This window comes from Chamaea fasciata, unplaced genomic scaffold (genome assembly GCF_029207755.1).
Source record: "Chamaea fasciata isolate MVZ Bird 193981 ecotype frontalis unplaced genomic scaffold, bChaFas1.0.hap1 SCAF_7, whole genome shotgun sequence".
Taxonomy (NCBI): Eukaryota; Metazoa; Chordata; class Aves; order Passeriformes; family Sylviidae; genus Chamaea; species Chamaea fasciata.
In genome coordinates, this window is record NW_027094092.1 from 16,073,371 (window position 1) to 16,096,215 (window position 22,845).

The window sequence follows — 22,845 nt, forward strand, 5'->3', positions numbered from 1 at the left end:
GACATATTTTTTGACCCATACCAGATGGCCGTGATCCAGAACAAGACCTGGGTGAAGAGGCCTGAGCCCGTATCATACACTCCTGTCTCTTCCTTTCATTGATGTACATCCCCAAGGCTTTTCCTCATGAAAGGCTTTAGAAGAGAACCACACCATGAAGATCCATTCCCTGTGCATTTGGCTTCAATGGGTGCCAAAGCACCCCCTTGGTAATCCCAAAGACTCCGCCTGATGAGGAGTTTATTGGACTCATTAAGAGAACAGGAACTGCAGCTACAGGAGGTCCAAGCTGCTGTGCAAGCTGGGGGAGCAGAGCCCTCCCTCACCTGTTCCAGGTGAGCAGGCACCATCCCTCCCAGGCAGGTTTGCAAAGCTGGACTGTGCCAGGAGGGCAGCTTGGGAAGGATGAAGTGAGAGCACCAAATCCTTGTGAAGTTCGCTCTGAGCACCACTGCAGGTCTGCAGTCAGTCAGAGCCAGATTACACTCTCAGGAGCCTGGTGCTCATACCAATGCCTCCAGGAGCCTGAGCAACAACTTTATTTGGGACAGGATTCCCACCCCCCTCAAAGAAAAAGCCGTTCCCAACAAAAACATGGCACTGACGAGGTCTCAAAGCAGCTCCTGGCCTGGTGGTCTGTCCAGATGTGAGCCAGTGCCCTGACAGAGGCAGCAGCCAGGCTGGATGAGTGCCTAGCTGCGAGTAAGCCCAGCTCTGAAGAGAGCACCAGGGCAGCAAGGAGTCAGCTCAGCCCCCAGGCAGACCTCACAGTTGGGCATGTGGGTCACAGGGGTGACGGATGCAAAGGGGGCTGCAGGCAGAGCATCAGTCAGGGCTGGATTAGCAAGGTCAGTGAAGGTCAGAGCAGAGGGGCCCAGGATCCCCAGGGCATGCCAAGATTAAGCACTTCCCTGCTGTACAGACAGCCCTTCCAGTTATCACAGGGTTTTCAAATTTGGGGGAAAGCCCTAAACCTTCTGAAGTAAGTTCACCTTACAAAATCCAGGGGCAAGGGATTCCCACAAGCTTCAGAGCCAGACTTCACACCATAAGTTTGAAAAAAGCCAGCCTTCCAGCCAGCAGAGGGTCTTCTGTGTTTTAAAAAGAAAAGTGCAATTCAAATGAAGGCTGCTGGGCAATCCCCTGCTTTAACACACACTCTTCCAAACCCATAGCTTTACATAGCAAAATAAGCTTGGAGGCAAGGCGAGGCAAGTCAGGCTTAATTTATTTTTTTTCCCCCAAGGAGAAAAGGACAGTGAAGGCACCTGATACCTCCTATAATTAGAGACAGTTCTTTCTCCCTAATGCCACTGCCAGAGCACCTATATCCAATTTGGAAACCAGAAGTATAACCCAGCTTCATTAAATAATCCATCTGGTCCTCCCCTGTTAATTTTCCCTACTATTTTTCCACTTTAATGAGCCCAGCTGGGTCAAACTGTGACCAGTTACTCCTGAGCAGGGATCAGCTATCCCTCCATTCTACCCCCAAGGAATCTGGTGTACTGAGGGGTCCAAAAACTCTCCAAGTATCAGTTTTCCCAAACAACCTCCTTCCAAACCATGGGTATACTTAGCAACAGCAGTCATTTCAGCAAAGACCCTTGAGACTCCTCTAAGGATCTGGAGAATTCAAGACAGCTGGGGGTGGACGTGGCAAGGAAAAGCCTGGGGCTTGCTGGCACAGCGGAGCCTCTCCCCAGGCAGTGACCATACATGGGCTGCCTGCCCTGCAGCTCATGGGGAGGGAAGCCCCAGGAGGACAGAGACAGGGGAATTTGGGAAAAGCCAATCTGCCTCCCAGGTGCAGATATCCTGCAGAGCACAGCCCAATGGATGTGCATGGCCATGGGTGTAGGAGCTAAGGGCAGGAGTTACCTGAAGCCTCCAGGGCTTTACAGAGAGCTCTGAGTGACAGACCCTGTACACACTGGGCTCCCAGCCTCTCCCCATGAAGGCAGGACAACCCAAGCAGCCAGCTCTCCAGAGCTCCCCCAGCTTCTAGCTTATTTGGGACGGTTCACACTGCAGCAGTTCCCCATATAGCAATTGCAGTTCATGGAAGAGAGCATAACACCAGTCTGATTTAAGCAGTGTTACATCAGCGGGACTTTGCCAGTATGTCCCAATTTGTATGAGGAAACAGAGCAGGCTATGTTCAAATTAATATTTCTCGGACTTTTTCAATGCATGCTCCTATATACACTGGGCACTGTTAAATAGACAAGGTTCGTTGTCTATGGAAACACAGCACCAATATTTTTCTCCTGACATCTCCCACTGTGCATTACACCTAGGAGCCTTGGGATTTACTTTCCTGGCAGCTCCATCACAAGATTGGTTGCTCTGACATCCATCATGTTTTAGGCTGTCCTTAGAGCCTAGTCCTGCCTCCATCCATACATGGGTCAGTTTGAAAAGGGCTTTTTCATCAAGGAGAGGAGACTGGGAAGATAAGCTAGCCACAGGGTGAGAAAAGGTAGACCTAAACAGCAAGTAAACACTTCCTTCCTCTGTTTTGGGAGTGGAAATCACCAGAGTCTAGCAAGCATTTCAACAGCACAAGGAAAAGCAGGAGAAGTTTAGAGCTGAACATGAAACTATTATACAAATTTTAAGGGAAAGTTATTCTTCATATTTTTATAACAAAGAGGAACTCATTTCTGCTTGCTATTTTTGCCATCAATTTTCATATTTCATTAAGATTCTAAAACACAGCTAGAGAGGAAAGGATGTGCCACCCTGCTGTCAGTGTTCACACTCTTTTTAAACAAGACTGTAAGGGTCTACGTGCTACAGAACAGACTCCTCCAGACAGTCTTTTATTTAGCTGAAACTCCAGCAGGAAACAGAAAAGGGAACAAGCTGAGCCAGCCCCACCAGCAAACCCTGCCGGTGGCCCAGCATGCACCAAAGTTCCTGCACTTACTGCAGCAAGAGGGGAGCAGGAAGGTTTGCTTGGCTTGGGCCACGCATAGCACCTGCTCCTTGCTCCTGCAAGGTGAGCTGAGCCTGCGGCAGAGGCACAGCCAGGGAGGAACAGTGCTGGGAATCACATGGATCCCGGTGCAGAGGAAACCCCTGTGCTCCCCCAGCAGCCAAGGCTTCCTTTTGTTTCAGCAGTGAGTCTTCCAGCACCTTTTGAAGCTTCCAGTCAAATATTCAGCCAAGGCTAATTGCTGTCAGGTGTCACCCGAAGCACTTACTGCAACCACCGATGACAGGAGATGACACACCTTTCTCCTCTCAATGTCACTAAAGGGTTCTTTTTTCCTGTCAACATTAGCTGTGCCGGCTCTCAGAAGCCTTGGGGAGAAATGCTAATGCAAGCTTTGAAGCTGGAGGTGAAAAATCAGGCAACCTCCTAAGCTCCCTGGATGCTCAGCCTGAGCCCAGTCCAAATCTGAGTACTTCTGGGTGATGCACTTTGGCCGAGCTTATCTGTCTGCCTTCACCACAGACAGATGTGGTCTCTGCTACTGAGCTGTATTATTTTAGCCCTCATGGAAAGCTGTCCATATTCAAGTGAAGAGACCCCAAGTTTTACAGCCTCTGCTGATAAAGCAGTAAAGCAGAGCAGAGGCACAGGGAGATATATAACTTTACAGCAGCTAGCCAGAAACACTGCCAGGTTAATTTGGCTGGAGACGTAGGGGATGCAGCAAGAAATCAGATGTGCCCAGCAAGGAGAGGAGGCAGCTGATCTCCACATTGGAGAGGTCTTAGAGATGGGCTGATTTCAGCCACAGAGCAGCTCCAGGTCACCAGACCTCTCACTTGAGCTTGCCTGCTTCTGGAGTGGAGTTGTCCACTTGATCAACCCCTTCCCAAGAGCTTAGAAGTTCAAAGGGGATGAGACCTTTAGGAAATCTAAGTCTCCTCCTAGCTGGAAAAGCTTGTCAAAAGTCTGATGAACATCTGACCTATTCCAGCCTCATGGGTCATCATTGTTCTGGCTGCATATTCTCCTTTCCCACCATGCCCTCCCAGCTTCCCAGCTTCCCAGCACCCTGGGACTGGAAGGCAGCTGTGGTGTCCCCAAGCCTCACCTCTCATTCTCCCCAGGGAATTCATCTCCCACTTGGCTCACTCCTTCTGCACCCTCCTGGCACCCCTCCGAGTCTGACATCTTCTCTCCTGGTTGGCACGGCAGCCCCACAGACAGTTCCAGCACCACGGTGCTGTCACTGTTTCACTTTTCCTGTGCTCAGCAGAAGTGAGCTGTGCCGGAAACTTCATGGGCTGAGGGTTTGGGGGGGGGATGGGAGAGGGCAGAAGGAGGGTGAATTTGGAGGTTTGCTTTGTTGTGTTTTAAAAAACATTGAGACTGATTTAAGATTTTACTTGTCAGCAGGTAGAAATTTGGAAGTCCTGGGCTAACCCAAAAGAAAAATGGGCAGCACAGATATCCCCACCATGGCAGGAAGAGGAGGGACCCGCCACCCTCCCAGCTCCCCATGCCACTCTGGTGACAGCCATCATCTCTAAACCACAGCACCCTACACTGTACCAGTCCCCGAGTGCTGCTGCAAGTGCTGCCAAGGTTGTCCCGACTTTGCACCTCTCAAAGCCCACTGGAGCCAAAGGGTCTGCTTCTGCCCTACAGATGCCACCCCTCCCCCCTTTTCAGCTCTTCCTGCTGATGCCATCATGGGTTGAGGTTCTGTAACACCTCCTGGGGCTTGTCTCTTTGCCACTGGGGAAGGGCATGAGCATCTGCAGCTTTGGACAGGGACCAACAGCAGAGAGATCCCCCATCCCCTCAGCACTGGCCCCTGCCAAAGCCTCCCCATCCCAACCAGGACTGCCACAGTGAGGCAGTCCCTGCTGGCACCATGGCATGAGTCGGGGTCTGGCCACCCAGGCAGGCAACACCCACCTCTCCCACCAAAGCTTTATTTACATCACTGCTGCCATGATGCAGCTCTTGCACAACTAGAGAGAAATGGCACCCAGCCAGCGCCCCTGAGCCCAGCGGGGCAGCGGGGACAGTGGGGAGAGGAGGACAGGTGTGGGGACATGGTGCTTAGGACTCGCCAGCCTCAAACATCTTCTTTCTGCCCTCCATGCCAGACTTCTCCTCGATGTTCTTCCTCCAGTCACCGACATCACGGAGATCCTTCTCCTGCGGGAGGGATGGTTGCGTTGGTGTGAATGGTGCCAGGGTAAGAACCCACCTGGCTCAGGCCCCACACCAGTCCACCCCATATCAGCTAAAGGAACCCAGTTCCACCCATGCTATACATCTTTGTGAACTGCACCCTCCTGTTTCAACATCACAGGTGCCAGAGAAGGAAATACTGAGCAGGAAGAAGAACATTATGGAGAAAGAGTCATTCTCAACCGTGTCTATCAAACAGGGAGGTGTGAGTCCTGAAGGGTGGGGGTGACTCCTGTTAGGGAAAAAAGGAAGAGGGAAGGATACCTTCTCAGTGTCCTCCTTCTTCACTTGCTTCAGGTTGGCTCGGAGGTCCATGCAGACCTTGTGCTTGGAGCCCAGCAGGGCCCGCAGCATGGCATCAGCGGACATGCGCACCCTGCGCAGCGGCGGCCGCTTGAACTTGCCACGCAGGTCAAAGAGTTTCTGGCTCAAGTCTTCCAGCTGGGGGGGATGAAATGAGGGGGCGTGGACAGAGAGCGGGACATGGGTTTCATGAGATGGACCCAAGCAGTGCAGGGAGGCATGAGGAATGGGCTGGAGACTCCCCTGAAGGATGGCTCCAGGGGAAACTCACCTCCTTGTTAGTCTTCTGCAGCTTCACCTCTGTGTCATACCTCTCCTCATCCACTGACTCTATCTTGGCATGAAGCTTTTTGCACAGCTCCTGGGAAGAAAGCAAAGAGGGATGTTGACTGCTAGGACCTACACATGACCTACACATCTCCTGACTGCTCTGGCTCTGAAAGTTCTCAGTCCAGAAGACGAGATGGGATTGAGGTGAAGAGGAGCTTGTCAGCCAGTTCCTAATCTCCATGTTACTGGCTGCATGCAAGTGCTGCCTTAACACATCATTTAAAACACATCTTTCCTGCCAGCCAGACCCTTTTTCTTTTTTTTTTTGCACAGACACCCCACCTGCCTTTCAACACAGCTGCGTGTCCATCTGGCTCCAGGGTAGCACAGGTGGGGAGAGGGTCAAGATGGGAACACTCGTCTAGATCCACCAGGCTGACTGATGGAGCCAAATATTTTCTGCTCCAGCACAGAAAGGGTTAAAGAAGCCTGTACCTGAAGTTCCTGCATGGATCCTGGGAGCGACAGAGGAGGGCAATGTTCTGCCAGGTAGTTTTGCTTTTCCACTTCTTTAGCAGCTGCTTCTTTTTCTATTTCAGTGACAGCAAGCTGGAGCATAGCACTCTGGAAGGCAGCAGGAGAAGGGTCAGTGCAGGGTGGAAGCAAGGAGGGAGGGTAGGGGAGTCATGAGGGGAGCGGGAGTCCTGATGGAGAGGCAACCTGGGGAGTTCCCACAAATACCACCATTTCCAAGCAAGGGATATGATGGAGACCCAGTAAGGAGTGGGGTGGGAGGCCCCTACGTTGTGCATCATGGCCTCTTCTACTAGGGAGAGTGCTGGGAGCTTACTGGCTTGGGATGGGAGATGGGAAGGTTGGGACACACATCACACAGCCACACCAGTGCCACCTACCTTCAGGTGCTGCCGACGGGCAGTGGCTGCCCTCCTCTTTTTCTGTAAGTGGAAGAAACAAGAGAAAAGAAGGTTATCAGATGCCCATTCCCCTTTCCATTGCCATTCCCCGTGCAATGCCACAGTCCACCAAGGACCTGCAGCCCTGCCAAGGAGATGGCTCCATCTTGACACACAGTTGGTCCCCAAACCAGCAGCAATCAAGGAAGAGGCTCCCTGCTGAACCCAGCTTTGCCAACCTCCGGTAGCTAAAACCTACAAAGTCCCTCAGGAAAAGACAACAAGGGTGATGAACTTGAAAATATAGGCATAAAATATGGCTTCAAACTTGGCTTCTTGGGACTTTTAGCCTTTGCTCTGATTTCCTCTTCACTCAGATGTGTTTTACTTTGCACTCAAGCTAAAGACCCCCATGTCCTTGGGCACTCAGGAGCTGTGGGATGTCTTTCTGAGCAGTCCAGGGCACACGTCCTTCTGACACTCTGGTGACAAGGACAGCCAGGCAGGTGAAAACACGGAGGCTGTGTAATTTCTTGGAGCTGAAAAGACCCAGCGCAAGTGACACTGAAGCAGGGGTTCATCACAGCTGGAGGACAGACATGACCACAGGCTGCCCTTCTGTCCTTGTCACACTGAACCAGCAGAAACAGAACTCCTGTTTATAAAAAACCCACAACTTCTGCATTTCAGCTGTTTCCTGAGCATTTCACCCAGAAGACTGGGCACAGCTAAGTTGGGCTGGCCCAGGGAAAACACATCTGATATGCTGAGGGGCGAGGAGTAGACAGCAGCGCTTGGGTGTGGGTCTGTGCTGCGTAGAGGAGGAAGTGGATAAGGATGTGCAGAGTGAAATGTAACAAACTCTGACAAGTCTCACATATGCAAATGGTGCCAAGGCCCTCCTGACAGGGCTGGAGGGCTCTACAGAAAACAGGCACCCAGCTCAGAGATGCAGCACATTATTAACTGTCAGATAATCAGATCCCTTGAGGGCTCTCAGTCCAGGGCTTATTCTCCATCTGAAAACTGGTACTTTAGCAAAGAGTGTCCTGCCAGCCTTTTCTGGGAGGTCTGGGTTTGATGGGGAATAAAAGAACGTGTTGTATCGCTGACATCCTCTTTTCTCTCAGTGAGAACAAGCTGGAGTTTGTAGTGTTTCAGACATATGGGGAGATGCCAAGCAGAAATGAAGGATGGAGCAATTTTCTACGAGGAAATGTGGAGTGACAAAGCCACGAACAATCCTCCCACACCTTCCCCTGCATTTCTCCAGACGCCCACCAGCCCCACCCGACTCTGCCAGAAGCCAGGAAAACTTGTTAAGAATGCAACCTCCACCCTGCTCACACTCCCCTGGATCCAGGTCTCCTTGGATTGCCTTTGAGAAGGGATTTGACAGTGCTCAGTGGGTAGAAAATGGAAGGGCTAGATGTGGGGAAGGAGGAGAGGATGCTAGGGCAAGGGCAGGATGGTGGATGGATGATGGAGGAGAGACAGCTCTGGACCACTGCCTTCCCAGCACCATCTCGTGGCCGGCTGGGGAAGCAGGAATGGAGGGAAAAAAGCATCCAACTCCAAGCCAGAGGACAAAAAAAAGTCTTTCAAGAGAGATTTTTCTTCTCCTTCATGTTTACCAGGAGGAGTCAGCAAGAAAATAACCATAAGCCGTTCTTCCCCCACACACACAGAGCAGCTGATTTTCTTAGGGAGAAACAGTGAAATCAGGACTGCTACCATAAGCATTGTTAAAGGAAAAACCCCAGCAAAACACACTTACCTCTTCACTGTTCAGGAAAAGCAGATGGACAAGGAAAGGAAGGAAGAGAAAGGGGAAAAAGGAAAAAAAAAGGCAGTTAGCATCCTAACTGGAAACAAGCAGAAGAATCTTAACAAGCATAAAAGCTGGCAGTTGAACAAAAATTTTTCAATGCCAACAATATATTAGAGACAGAAAAATGGGAACTTACTCAGACATCTTGGTTTAGATGGTTATGAGCCTGAAATGAAAACCAAGAAAAAAAAATTGACAACTATTCATGCTTGTGGTCACTTTTTTTGGGTTTAAAAACAAAGCAAGACTCCTCTAGAAAATAAAAAGAGGAACAGGTCTGTTCTCATTTCCCAACTTCACCAATTTTTCATCATATAGGGAACTAGGCTGCAGTTTGTAGACAAGAGGCAAACATCTCATAGCAACACAAACCTCAGCATCAAGGGACTTCTGGAAAAGACCAAATGGGGTTGAGCCAGAAAAAGAGAGATTTGTGACAGTGATTCCTGCAGGTATGTTTCTTGTCTGACCCTCAGGAAACAATTTTTTTCAATGAAGGAAGAAAAGGCAAAAACTATTTTCAGTTTACTGCTTCACTTTGCCATTCAACCTTCCCTTCATAAATAAGAAATATCCTAAAGCCTGCAAAGGGCTGGCAATGACCCCAGGTGACAAGGAAGGACTTCAGATGATGCTGCTGCCCATGTATGCACTTACTCTGTGGGACAGGGGAGCCTGTTGCACCAACCTCAGCAGAGTTGATATAGAGCAGGGTTGAAAGTTGTGGATGAGTTGATAAAGGCACAAAAAAAATTTCCCCGGACAATTCCTTGCATTTGCTTTAAGTGGAAATTTTACACATACAACACAGTGGTTTTGGGAAGAGATGGAAGAGCACCTTTGCTTTGCTGTAAATGATTTCCTCATAAATAGAATTTTACTTTTCTATCAGAGCAGTATCTACTGCTTGCATCCCCTTTGCCTGTCCTTTGCAGAGCAGACAAGGCCCCAAAACGCAGCCGTCTGCAGACCCGGGAGGCTCTGTCAGGAGAGGAAGTGTTAACGGGGGCTCATGCCCGAGGCAGGAGGCACAGCTTGCAGGGCCAAGGAAACTTTATCCTGGAAAATGTGCAGGCCCATCACATTACTTCGGAGAGGAGGGGTGGGGGGAAAGTGCTTCTAAAAATGGCCAGGGAGCTGCAGAAGGAGCTGCAGCTGTCTCCTGGGACGGCAGCCTTTGCGCGGTGCCAGCCCCGTGACTCGGGGCGATGCGGAGCGCTAGCCGCCGCAGGTGCGGGGCCGCAGCTGGGGCCCGGGGCGGCCGAGGAACGCGGGCTGTTCGCACCGAGCGCCCTGCCCCGCACACACGCTGCCGCTCCGGCCGCAGCCACGCCGGGGAACCCAGGGGACAACGCCAGGCTGCGGCTCGCTGCCCACGATGTGGGCTTTGAATCACCTGTTCTGCGCGGAGGACGCCATAAATTTGGATGTCGGTGCCTGTCCGAGGGTGTTTTTGGGGAGGAAGGCGCTGCAAAGGCCGGGTAGGGAGCTGGAGGAAGGGGTGTAAGTAGGGAGCATAGCCCAGTCACCGCAGGAAAGGATCCTGAGTCCTATGGCCCCGAGGAGGTCAGCGTTAGGCACTTGCCCTCGCCACTCAAGCTGAGAGCAGAACCAGCCAGGGCAGGGGAAAGCATGAAATCAAAAAGAAAAAAGCCCACTGGAAGAGACGGAGGGAACCTTTCCAATGCACAGACATGCTCCGACAAGCAAAGGATGGGAAAAGTGTTATTAGCACCCCTGTTTCTCCCAGCAGGCCACCCCCACCTGGTATTTATCTCTTTAATACTCAGGTAAGTAAATCTGCTCCCCCATCACTCCCTAAGAGCAAGCTGGGTCATTAGGAGGTATTCAAAAAGGCTCACCCAAGTCTGGAGAAAATCAGTCGTGCTGGCTGGACAGGATGGACAGACGAGCCGCAGGCAGCTGGCTGAGTAAGGAGGTATAAAAGGGCTTCTCGGGTGGCTCAGCAGAAAATCCACCTTCTCTTTAAGGGCATGGAGACCTTCTCAGACCAATGATGTGCAAGAGTCCCCTGTGCACCTCCCTTGGCTGGGCCAGGCCAGGCCGGCAGGAGAACAGGAGAGGGCAGCCCCCAGGGAAGGAGGGGTGGGGAGGAGGAGAACATCTTCTACCCGTGGGATCCGGAGGAGCTGGGGAGGTGTTTTTCCTCAGAAATGCCAAGGAGGGAGCCTCCCTCTCCCTTCTCCTGCCACCAACCACTCACAATAGATATGGCTTCCAATCTGTGGGGAGCCCAGGCTCCCTGCACACAGCCATCCATCTGCAAGGCCTCTAATTAAAATTTCCCCTTGGATACACAGATTGGCTTATCCATGGACAAGAGCATTTGACTCAATTTGCCTTCAAAGACTTGGGAACAACTCTGCCCTTTAGGAAGGAAGAGAAGAAAGAGCTTGCACCCCAAATATCCACTGCCAACAGCATACGCAAGAGCAATCCCTTAATAAGCCATCCAGCACTAGCATGCTTTTTTAGCCTCAATTATTTTCCTCACACAGGAAATACTTGCAGCTCTTCCCTGTGAAATATTTCAACACAATTCAGGGTGTTTTTTTGAAAAACAAGCTGTGGATCTGCTGCAGGCAGCCTCAAGCCTCAAATCCAGCCACGGTCTGGGCAGAGGCAGCAGAGCATGGGGGAGCAGCACCATGCTGACAACAAGAAGAGTAATCCCCTCCGTGGGATGACCCAGACCCATATCTCCATGGATCTGAAGGAGAAGCAGGTGGAAACGTGGCTGAAAATATTTCCCAGGCCTGGTCACAGCACATGTAGTGCGTGTGTGTAGGGGATCCCATGGAGACAGGGACCCAAACAGCTCCTGCTCTCCTCCCCCAGGCCAGGCGCTCCCTCCTCCTCCAGCCAGGGTTTTTTAGGCAGATTCAGACATGGCCCTGACGATATTTTCCAGGCGCCTCCCAGATATTATACAGATAATGGCAAATCCCTTGCTGCAGGCTTCCTGTTTCACCACCCTCAGCACCATGCAAGTAGTGCTGCAGATGCTGCTGAAGGACAAGCAAGTCCTTGGTATAGGGCTGGTGTCTTGCAGGGGTTTGCCATGGTAGCAGGTGGAAGAGGGAGAAACCCCTAGAATTGGCAAGACTGGGTTCACTTGGGATATGTCCCTTTGAAATGCTGCAGCTATACATTCTGGCCTCTCCTGGCCCATCAGTCCTCCAGAGAGCCACTCAGCTCTCGGTGGAGGAATCAAAACTGGGGGAGTTCTCCATTTAAAATTCCCCACAGCCAGGGAGTTTCCTTCAGCTCTGTGAGATGAAGGCATTCTGGACCTCCTGGAGCCCAGCCATGCAGCAGAGCAAAAGAGGTCTGCTCAGAATTTCAAGGGTGTGGTTATCACCCTGTGGCAGGAAAGTGTTGGCCTGAAGAATGAAGAATGAAGTTCAAAGAAAGAAGTCCCATGAAGAAAACACTGGCCAACAGAAGTGCTTGTAGGATAGGGGAGGAGTGGATGGTGAGGTGTGGTAATAGGATGAGCAGAAGGTCGATCCTCCAAGTCTGCAGGTGGCTTTTCATGAAGCTGCCTTGTACAGGGGCTAAGCTTTAGGGCAGCTCTCCCAGAAAAGGGAAGAAGCACCAGACTTAAATGGCATGAGGAAGAAACCCAGTGAGGAGAAGGAAGAATGGAAAAACAAATCTGTGTCAAAGTTAGAAGCCATGGTTAGCATTAGGAAAGACGGAAATTTCCAAAGGAATTGTGTAAGTATTTGAGTGATGAAAGAACAGGTTTGTTGCAGAAAAGCTCAAGGAAGGCACAAGGAAGCTCCAGGTACATCCTTCAAAGAGGTGTTTGACTCTGAATATTAGGTATTAGTGAGGTAATTAGGCAGGGGCCAGGAATGGATGCACTGTTCATACTTGGATACTTTCCTGTGGAGAATCTGACCTTGTTCCTTTCCCTCATTTCCCCCCTTGTGAGCTAGAGGAATGCACCGTGAGTGTGGGCCACCATTCCCAGAGCCTTTTCACCATTCTGTGAGGTCAGACAGAGGGAAGACCTGTCACACAGAGGAAGTTCTGCATGATGTTTTAGAGACTCAGGTGCAGCTCTTTTGAGCCAGGCTCCTCCAAGGAATCACTATATGTTGGAAGGATGAGGCTGATGAATTCATGCAAGCTGTCCCTCATGACACTCCCTTACACCTTTATACCTTGCATCCTCTTCAACATCCCACAAGCATAAGGTAGACAGGCACTATGGAGTGACATGACACCAGATGATACTATGCCTTATTTCCAAGGATGATGACACTGTTAGCAAAACACAAGCATGATACTCAGCAGCAGTTGTGATCATGGTAAAAGTTCAGGCAAGATCACTGGGGAAACCTGTATTTGACTGCCCTTTGATTTTCCAACATCACATCACACCAAAGCAAAGCACAGTTTAGCTCCATGCTATCTTCCTTGACAGGGAGTGCTTCAGGCACATGAAGTTCATGCCCTCAGGCTCCAGACCCACCAACAGGTCCTAATGACACTCCTCACATTCAGCAGATATGTCACAAACTCATAAGCTGATAGCTGCTTCATGGTGTGTTTGACCATCAGCTACACAATGATGCACACAGAACCCTGGGAGAAGCCTCCTAGCAGTGGATGAGGACACAATTCCCTTTTCCAGCAAGACTTTGATGCACCCATCAGTGTTCCAGAAACAGGGTTGCCCCATTCCATGGCAGCCCCCATGGAGCAGAGCCCAGATGTCAGCCTTGAGGTGTGAGCTGAACCTTCTCCATGGCAGAGGCAGGGGATGACACTCAGGCTGCCATCGCTGGGCAGGCAGCTCATGTCATTGATGAAGCTGTCACTGATGAAGCTGTCAGTGATGAAGCTGTCAGTGCAGTTCATGCACAGCCCCTGCCCACTGTCAGTGTTCCCCAGGTGGGTGCAGTTGGTTATCCGAGCGATGACGGGTCCTGTGAAGGGGCAACACACAAGTTTCTGAGCACTGGGTTCCTTGGGATGTGGCTTTTTCTTGTTCCTCCTGAGGGATTTCTTGGAGCTGGCATGTGGTGCAGGGGGCTGAAATTGGGCTCAAAGCTCCACAATAGCTGCAAAAACAGGGACAAGTGACAGGAGAGCTTGGCCTTGAAAGGGAGAGGGCTGGAGAAGGCAGGGGAGGAGCAGGGGTGGGACTGGATCTGTGGGCCTGCATCAGAGAACCCATGTTGTGGACTGCCCCTCTGCTCTCAGCCTCTTCCATCCTTCTTCCATCTGCCAAACATATAAAGGAAAGGACTGGTGAGGCCACACAAACTCATCTCTCCAGTTGCACGAGCAAGGAGACATGCAGACCAACCTTGCTGAAGCAGTCGTTGCCTTCTGCTGATGATGCTAATAAGAGTGACCAGGGTATCTTACCACATTTCAGGACTACGGACACCATATCTCCACCCTTCTCTTCATGCTCTTCACTTTTATACTCACCCACTTTGGACAAGTGCCTGTAGGAACAGAACAACTCCCTATGGACACACGTAAGTACTCACACACGGCTGCTTTCGATATAAACACTGACCTCGAAGAGAAACAAGGCATTTTAATGATCCCTTCCACTCCAAAGGGACACTCTTTGGTGTGGGCTTCTGGAAGAGTTTGTAGCTCACTGCAAGCTAGAGCCTGGAGGGTGGCATTTAAAAATGAAAACGCAAAGGGGTGAAGAGAGGCTTCAAGGAGAGGCCAAAAACCAGAAAACTTCTCTGGATGAAGTCTCTTCTGACCATGGTAGCACCCAGGGGCTTCAGTCTCCAGTGATGGAGAGTCTGTGTTCATAGCCAGGGTTAGGATCACTTGGTTCCCAGCACAGCCCTGGGCACAAACCTCACTCCTCTCAGGAGCTTTTCTCACTTCTGCCCAGGACCAGAAGCCTTGGACTGTTCCACAGTGTGGCTGTTCCTCCATGACCCCAGGCTGAGTTGGCAGCCCCCTGGAAAGTGAACACATCTGAGCAGTGCTGATCCGTGCCCAGGCCTTCAGCATTTAATGTGTACAGGAGGTGATCCTTCTGGAATTTCCACCCAGCTTGCCCCTGGATAGTATTACTGAAGTGACCCAACACCTGATCACAATCCTTCAAGTATATGCACATCCTCAAAGCCTCGTTAAGACAAGGGTATGACCCAGAACGTGTCTGGGGAACAAGCTGAGACCTCTGTGTGCTCAAATGAGTATGGCTGAAACATGTCTTTGCTCTCAAAAGGTCTTTTAGGTTCTCTGTGCCAAGACAAAGTAGGAGCAAGAACATAGTGTTAGTTTAAAAAAAAAAAAAAAAGCCATAGAGCTCAAGAAAAACTGATAAATCACAAAGCTCTTCTTTGCCCAAGATCAGCAGTTGCTCTACAAACCAGTTGCCATGAAAGGAATGATTGTCCAGAATTTATCTATTCCAAGCACAGTGGCTTTTTGAAAATGCTATGTGACCCCAGACACCTCATTTTACAAAAATAGAGGTGTCAGCTGCAAAGACCCTTGGCAGCCTCACCTACCTGCACACACTGAGAAAGCCTTGGGAGAAGACAGCTGCAAGGAGATGGGCTTTTGGAAGCTCTTCTGGAGGTGCTTCTCATTCACGTTTGGCAATGGAAAGGATGAGCTCAGGAGAGGGCTCCACCAGGAAAACTCAACACCCAACCCCACTGAACATCTCTCCAGAACATCCCCAAAGCAAATAATTCACAGAGTAGCTGAGACATGAATTTTCTTTTATGAAGGCAGACATGAGTTTAGAATATGTGTAAAAGTTGGAAGTGGTGTGGGATGAGTGCATCCAAAGCAGAGAAACTTTCAGCATTGGCCTTTTCAGGTATGAACACATCCTTTGTCACATCCAGAGTGAACACCAAAGCCAAGTGTTTTAACTGGACTGTCTTAAATGAAAACCTTCATGCCAAGATTCAGGCTTCGATGTCTAAACTGCTCTGACTTGTATGTAAAAGTTAAAAGGAAAATGCTCTCTATTCCAAAACCAGATGCCAGCTGGGCTGGTTTCCACGAGACAGCCATCTCTTTCACGGGCACTGGGCTCTTCACCGGCTCTTCCAAGGGGGCAATGTTTCTTTTACTAAGTCAGCAATGACTGATTCACAACTCAAAGTGCCCATTTCCCACAGAGAGCTTTTCAGGCTCAGACAAGGACATTTGCAATGTCTGTGTTCATGAGCAGGGTGATGAAACACTTGTTTGCAAACCCACCATCTTCCCAGATGCTGCTCAGAGAACGTAAAATACGATATGGGTTGGGTTGTTTGCAGGTCAAGGCCTCTTTTCAGCTCAGTTAAACTCCTCTTCCTAACTGACTCTGCCCGTTTCTGCTCAAATTGAGTGGCAGTAAGTGCCTGCAGGGGTTTCATCACCTCTCTGTGAAGTCAGAAAAGCTGGTTGAGAAATTCCCATCTTGTTGACATGCAACAAGTCATCACTGATGGGTACCCATTCACCCGGAACGCCAAACTTCTTCAGGGAGAACTTTTTGCCCAGCAGCATGAAAGTTATGAAATCCTCATGCTGCTTCTCCTTTGGTTCTATCCTACCTAGACCTGAAATATGGAGAAATGAGAAGTTTGTTTTTTCCAGGTCTGCCCACCAAGTTCAAATTGGAACTTTGGGAAGTACTTCTGTGCCCCCATTATTATTCCTGCTTCTCAGACTGGACTGTTTGGGGCTTCTACCCCTCCCTTCCTGCCCATGGTAGAGCAAGGTCCATTGAGATATAAAGTGGTCCAAACAATATTTCTCTATCCAGAAGACAAACAAGCCCAGCCCCTGGAACAGTTCCAGATACAAGAGCAGTCAGAGCAGGGGAAAGGGGCTGGGAAAAAGGAGGAGGAAAAGAGGGGAGAAAATGATAGAAGAAAGAGGATAGAGAAAGGGAACTAGGGATAAGGATCCAGGAGCTGGATCTTTTAAAAAATAAGCCCATGCATGACAAAAATACATATTTTGCCCATAAAATTGGAAGGCATAAAGATGCTAGTTAAGGAATATTTATAAAGCAGGCATGCTTGCTCCTAGTGAGAAGAGCTTAGATGCTCTCCAGCTCTCAGAAACTCTAAGACTAGCCAAAAAATCTGTGGCTGGAGGACAGCCAGCCCATACCCAGGCCGAACGATGACAGCCCGTAATCATTTTTGTCTCACTGCAGACAACTGGTGACAAGCCCATATGAGGCTCAGCCTTCTCCTTGTACAGCCCTCCCATTTGATTTCCTTGAGTGCAGGGACAAATTAAAAAAAAAAAAATCACTGAATGAGGGAATAATTCACTTCGGGAGGGATTTCTGAAGGTGAGAAGTCTTGGAGCTGGATGTAAATAATTGAGACTATAAATCTTAATAACAAACAAACCCCTCAATTTTCAGTGCTTCTTGTCTCTTAACAGACCTCTGCTTGGCCTAAGTCCTGCTTTTTGCCTTGCCACTGACCTGCAAAGCTGCTAATTAAATGCAGAGACACAAACTCCCCATCCACCACTTGGGCAGCTAGGATGGCTTGGATACCTGCTTTTTCCCCCTATAACCATCAGCAAAACCCTCTCTGCCCCTGTGGTGCAGGATCAGGCAAGGGCTGGCTCCTGCCTCCCGGAAAAAGCCACTCAGACGTCTCCAGCACTGCCACATGGCCACCAACAGGCTATGCAGCCACGGGAACGGACTTACATAGCATCGCTGCTTTTCCTCCCTCCTGAACACGGGATCCATCTCCAGAAGAAATTTTGGCTGGTGAGGCTCTAACGTGGGCCACAGACCAGATGACACAGAGACCAGCGCAGAGCATGTACTGCCCTGCCCTCTAGATGCAGACACGGGAATCCAGCACAGACACAAGCTGAGGAGGAATTGGTTTTCCCCCTCTTTTACTTCCACCCTCCGAGTGCAGGAGGAGCATTGGTGAGGCAGAAGATGATCAGACATCTGGCTTTGATCGATGAGGGACAACTACCCCCGCCAAGGCCACAGGGAGGTGAAAAGGAGATGGTGTGCACATGAGACAGGGCTGTCTGCCTTCCTGCAAACAGGCTCCCAAGCAGGCTGTGTTCATTTGGGGGGAAATAAGGCATGAAATGAAGCCCAGATCCACCAGCCCTGCTTCAAACAGCTGCCAGCAGATACTAAGAGGATCCTGCCAGAGGAGGAGAGTGCTCAAAACTGTGCTGTAAATACACAAGGCTTACTGAGAAGGAGAAATGATGACAGAGGGAAAAAGCAGTCTTGGCGGTGCATTAAAAACTGGAGCTGGGTGGAGAACATCCCCACCTGCTCGCCTCTCCCTCCTGAACAAACAACTCGGTTTGCTGAGTTTTACTGCACAAAGGCTCACTCCAGGTTGCCCAGAGCCATCCCAGCTGGGTGCTCACTCCCACGTTCCCCAGCTTTTCCCCTAGAAGCATCATGGGCTTCCCTCTGCAGCTCTGCTCACCCAGCAGTGAGCAAGGCCAAAGCTGGAGAGAAAAGGGGCAGGCACTAGTATGGGGAGTAATGTTTCTCAAGGAGAGGCTGTCTCTGCACCTCCTTCAACTGTATCCGTTTTGGGACTAATATGCACATACTTTTATGCCCAGCCCCATAAATTATGCAGTGAACCTCAAGGCTGTGACTACAAAATAGGGGGACTGGAAAAAGCACACATACACACAACAACAACAAAAACAAAAACAAAAAACAAACAAAAAGAAAAAAAACTGCCTGTTCCAAGCACCTCCAAAAGTCCTTTCTGGATGCTGCACGGCCCTAAATCACCACAAGAGCATCACCAAAAAGCAGCCTGACAGTAGATTTGGAATCCCAAACCCAATTCAGAGATGCTCCCTTCTTCACATCCTGTTCTAGGCTGATTCTGAGGTTGAGACTTGAAGGCTGAGGTTTTAAAACATCCCTTTACAAGTCTTTCTCAGGTGACTGATTTCCTCCTCCATCTCATTAGTGGCTGCCAGCAGATGCTGTTTCCCCAGCAGAAACCACACTTCACTAGTCACAGTCATCTCAAAACCACCCTGTCATTTCTCCCCTCCTCACGGCCACAGTGAAGCCTGGAGAATATTCATCAAGAGGCAGACACAGCAGCAGCTTTTTATGGTTAAGCTCAGGTCATTAATCTCTATCAAGACTTTTCATAATCTTCCTCAGCTTCATGTTTGTTTAACTCTTGGATAGTCGCTCTGTGGAGCTCTGGGTAATCACAGATTAACTGCTTTTTAATATTAATAGCTTTTCATTAATGTGCCAGGCTCTCTCCCCTCCAGAGCCCAGGCTATAGCTATTAGCACTGTGCCTGCAGCTCCCTGTGGTGAAAAGGACTTCTGTCTTTGGGGCCAAAATTCCACAGCATGAGCCCAGATCTTGTGTCCTGTGGCTGCTTTGTAGCAGAAGCATTTTAGAACAGGAGCAATTCCCTCCTCCTCTAGCTCAGTGCAGGGAGCTTCCTGCTGCAGATGGCTCAGAGAATCTGCTCTGGAGTCACCCCAAACTGCAGCATACTCAAGGGCATGTGAGGGCACCCCACTCCGATGCCCTCATCCTTCTCGGAGAAGTCTTTACTTATGTAGCCCCCACACCAAGGCCCCACAGAGCAGGGTGGGGCAGGACATGTGGCCACAAGAAACCTCCCAGATTAAACACGAAACCTCCCCAGAAGTGACATGAGGGCTGCAAGCCAGCCTTTACCAGCATGGTGTGCTCACAGTGTGAAAGCAAGAGCCTCAACCCCTCCACCCTGGCAGGACCTCTAGGTGCCAGAGGTGCAAACCTTGCTGTGCCACTCCTGTAGGACCCTGTGAGGTGAATGGAGCTGACACATGGAGCATTTTCATCCATGTGGTCCATGGGGATGGTCGCTGGTGGGTCTCAGAACCTGAGTCTCATCTTAAGGTACACAAATCATCATGGGCTGAGAATGGGGTGTGAAGCCACATTGCTTCTCATTTAGCCTCTAGCCAGGACACAGAGCACACATTGCAGAAGCACTAAAGAGCTACAACACCTTCCTCATCCCACCTGTATTCCTTCTCTCAAGCCTCTTACATTCTTCAATACCTTGGTCTCGTTTAAAAGCCTTCACAGGACACATGAAGCCTTTCCAAGAACCTACTTCTTGCCAAGTTATTCACAACTAAAGAAACTTCCCACCCATGCCTCTGGCATGTTAACCCTCTGCTTTACAAATATCAAAGGACTGTTCTGCAAGAGCCTGAAGCTCTGTGTATTTCCCCCGCAGCCCACGAGCAGGAGGGATGAGCTGTGCCCACACCATCCCCTCGAGCACCCTCTGCTCCACGTCCAGCCTGGCCCTGGCATGCTGAGCTGCCCTGTCCCAGGTGTTACACAGAGCATGAGCTGCACCAGCAGCCAGATCATCTCTTGGCCAGAAGGAGTCCCAGTCCCCTCTTTGCTGACAATGAGCTGGGACCAACATGTCTAGAGCTTGCTGAGCAGAAGCCCCTCAAAACTCCATAAGCCCACCATCCTGCTCCCTGGGTGGAGAAGGAGACGCCCACTATCTGGAGTGCAGGGGCATCCTGAGGTGGAACTTCAGTCCCAGGGCTTTGTCCACCACCTCTGGGAGCTGCAGGATGTGCCACTGGGCGAGGGGCCGGCGTGGGTTGGACAGCATGTCAGACCAGTGCCGCAGCTGGCTGCCTGTGGCTCGGCAGCCCAGGAAGAGTTTGCCAATGGGCTCATTCTTGGTCACTTTGTCATGATCCCAGACAGAGATGACCATGTCCACATTCTGGGGGGGACACAAGAAAGAGGGTCAGTGGGAAGGAGTTTGCTGCACTAGGGACCTGCTCAGCCCTGGGCACTTCAGGGAAACCCACCTGGATCTGACTGAAAGGCACCTCAAAAACAAACACCTCATTGAAGTAAGGGCTTAAGGTGTTTTTCTTCACACTCGTCCTTTTTTTCTTCCATTTCCTTCTGTTCAGTATCAGATGCACCTTGACAGAAGGATCTGAAGAGAGAGAGGGCACATCTGGTACAAGGGACAGTTTTTGACTGAAGAACCCAGCCACAAAACAGTTTTCCTGAGCCATTCCCAAGGAGACCATGGCATCCCACTTGTCACTCCTCATGGTGAGACAGCCACCTCAGAGATCACTTCCTCCTGCCAAGATCCCTGTACAATCCAGCCATGACATCTCCTCCAGGGAGACACCTCCAGCACTGCCCAAAGCCGGAGTATCTGTACTGGGAGTCAGCCAAGGGCTGAATATGATGGTGGTAGCAGGAAGAGGTCTTAACACCACAAGTTTTCAAGGCTTTGTGGCTCTTGGTGCCACAACTGAGGCCTGAGCAGGAGTAGGAAGGTCTGAGCACAGGCAGCCCCCACTGACCTGAGAGTCCATTAGAGTCCCTCCTCTTCAGCTGCCTGGCTTCCAGGATGAGCACTGTCAGCTTACCAGTGCTGGGGACGTAGCGCAGTGAGAAGCAGATCTCACCCAGATGCTCTTCCTGATGGAGAGATGCCAGTAATTAGTACCAGGCAGAGGAGCCAGCTCACCTGAGGCTGGAGCACCAGGCTGCCCCCAGGTTTCCTGAGGGGGAAACACAAACTCTCATGCTTGCCCCTAAGGGCTCGCTTCTTGGGGTGGTGGCAAGCCAAGCAAGAGCACATCCCTCTCATCAGAGTTTCCCACCCACCAGGACCAACCCCCACTCTACTGGCCACCGCCAGGTCATTCCACTGCTCGATGACGTGCTGCAGGTCGACACTGGCCAGGGGCAGCCGGACCTCACCAATGATGTCATGCTTGGAAAAGTGGTTGAAGTCATAGATCTGCATCACCAGTGTGGATTCAGACACCTCAGCCTGGGGTACCTGCAGGGGAGGCCCCAAAAGCCTGGACTCACTCCTCAGTGGCAGCCCTGCCCCATGAGGGTATTCCTCTCTCACATTTCCCAGTCCTGATTGCACAAGTATCTCCCTGTCTGGAGAGGTTTTTGCCCAGGGAGCAGTGTCTATGCAACACTCTTGATGTGACCAAGGAAACATCATTGGCTTTGGTTTGTACCTGGAAAGTGAAGCTCTCGTTGAAGATGGGGTTCAGGGTCTTGCGGTAAACCTTGGTCTCACATCTCTTCCTCCTATCGGACGTTAGGTAGACATTCACATATGGATCAGATGTGCCTCCGCTGTCCATGGCCTTCAGCTCAACTGCTCGCTTCACGCCAACTTTCAGCTGGAGAGGAGTGAGGCACAAGGTCACCGAGTGGAGGAGGATGGGGTCAGGCAGCCGGGGGTTCAGTGGGAAGCAAGTGCAACAGGGAGGAACGCCTTCACACCATGCAGGCATGAGAGCTGGCGGGCTGCAGGCAGGTGGGAGAGAGTACATCCACCTTGGTGGGCAGCAAAGAGTGACCATGCAAGAGCATGCCTTTTTCCCTGCTGTGCCGCGGCCATGAGCATCCCCACCTCCTGTATGCGGAAGTTGTACTCCAGGGAGTACTGCAGCTTTCCTCGCCGCTTCTGCTCTACTTCCCGCTCCAGGTCCTCCATCTCAGGCTGGACCTGTGGCAGAGAGCAACACTACCCTCAGGATGCACTCAGCCATGTCCCTGCCATGCCGTGCTCCCACCATCCCTGGGGCTGGGCAGTGCAGCAGCAAACCCCTCAGGGAGGAGGGAGGTGGGATTGAAGGGAAGGCAGGACGCACAAGGCTGGTCATGGTGGAGTTGCTGACAGCGCATAAGCCGATTCTCTCCTTCTTCTTGGGCTTCTTCTTGCTGCAGCAGCACTTGATGATGCAGATGAGGAAGAGAAGGAGGAGAATGGCCCCTGCCACAGCCACAGTGATGAGAGCCCATTTGGGTACTGGTGCGATGTTCGGGAGCGGAGTTGGATAGAAGAGTTAAAACCAAGCAAAACATACAGAGTATATTTAAACCCCTTCCTGGTGCTTCAGCATTAGGCAGTTGTACTTTCAAAATTGCCCCTAGAATCCTGGACAGGCCCCATGCAGGGAGACTGTGGCTGAAGACCATTTCCCAAATGGGTAGCAAAGATATCCTCCTGAGGCAGTGTGGTACCACTCTGCAGTAATCCCACCCTGATGGAGCCCATTAGAAAATGGAATTTGAAGGAAGGGTGAAGTGAATACACAGCCTCAGAGTCCAGCAGCCCCACCAGGTAATGCTGTGTGGGAGAGGAGGGCAAGAGACACTGTACTCACATGGGATCCAGCTAAGCCAGCTGTCCAGGGAGCCTGGCCAGGCCGTGGTGGTGATACTGGTGTGTAGGGAGGCTGTAGTCCTCCCTTTCCTGGCTGCCACTGCCATGGTGAATCTGGAGTGACCTGGGAACACAGGCAAAATTATCAGAGTGGGGATT

General features: G+C 50.8%; 3 protein-coding genes across 3 annotated transcripts in view; all 3 read right to left on the reverse strand.

The window, feature by feature from the left end:
• LSP1 (lymphocyte specific protein 1) overlaps window positions 1-4,205 on the reverse strand; it is a 48,448-nt gene extending 44,243 nt beyond the window's left edge. Inside the window, exon 1 of the mRNA XM_066187719.1 lies at window positions 4,053-4,205. Coding sequence (XP_066043816.1) covers window positions 4,053-4,132 — 80 coding nt within the window. The 5' untranslated portion in view covers window positions 4,133-4,205. The remainder of the gene's footprint in view (window positions 1-4,052) is intronic.
• Window positions 4,206-4,883: 678 nt separating this feature from the next.
• The window catches only part of TNNI2 (troponin I2, fast skeletal type), a 176,067-nt gene continuing 158,105 nt past the window's right edge, over window positions 4,884-22,845 (reverse strand). Inside the window, exons 2-6 of the mRNA XM_066187725.1 lie at window positions 6,652-6,693; window positions 6,233-6,361; window positions 5,739-5,828; window positions 5,429-5,605; window positions 4,884-5,128 (exon numbers count right to left, since the gene is read on the reverse strand). Of these exons, the coding sequence (XP_066043822.1) occupies window positions 5,030-5,128; window positions 5,429-5,605; window positions 5,739-5,828; window positions 6,233-6,355 (489 nt within the window). The 5' untranslated portion in view covers window positions 6,356-6,361; window positions 6,652-6,693 and the 3' untranslated portion in view covers window positions 4,884-5,029. The remainder of the gene's footprint in view (window positions 5,129-5,428; window positions 5,606-5,738; window positions 5,829-6,232; window positions 6,362-6,651; window positions 6,694-22,845) is intronic.
• Window positions 20,014-22,793, reverse strand: SYT8 (synaptotagmin 8). Its single transcript, XM_066186871.1, has 8 exons — window positions 22,688-22,793; window positions 22,172-22,329; window positions 21,931-22,026; window positions 21,530-21,697; window positions 21,169-21,336; window positions 20,852-20,969; window positions 20,336-20,469; window positions 20,014-20,247 (listed from the first exon to the last, which is right to left on the reverse strand). Exons 1-8 carry the CDS (start codon window positions 22,791-22,793, stop codon window positions 20,014-20,016), a joined length of 1,182 nt encoding a protein of 393 aa, XP_066042968.1.

Bases quoted from the DNA above. Each gene is read 5' to 3' on its own strand.
- SYT8 (XM_066186871.1), bottom strand. From the start codon at position 22,793: ATGGCAGTGGCAGCCAGGAAAGGGAGGACTACAGCCTCCCTACACACC. The intron at 22,330-22,687 runs GTGAGTACAGTG...ACATCGCACCAG, and splicing joins CTGGCTTAGCTGGATCCCAT to TACCCAAATGGGCTCTCATC. The intron at 21,337-21,529 runs GTACAAACCAAA...CCTCCCCTGCAG, and splicing joins ACGAGAGCTTCACTTTCCAG to GTACCCCAGGCTGAGGTGTC.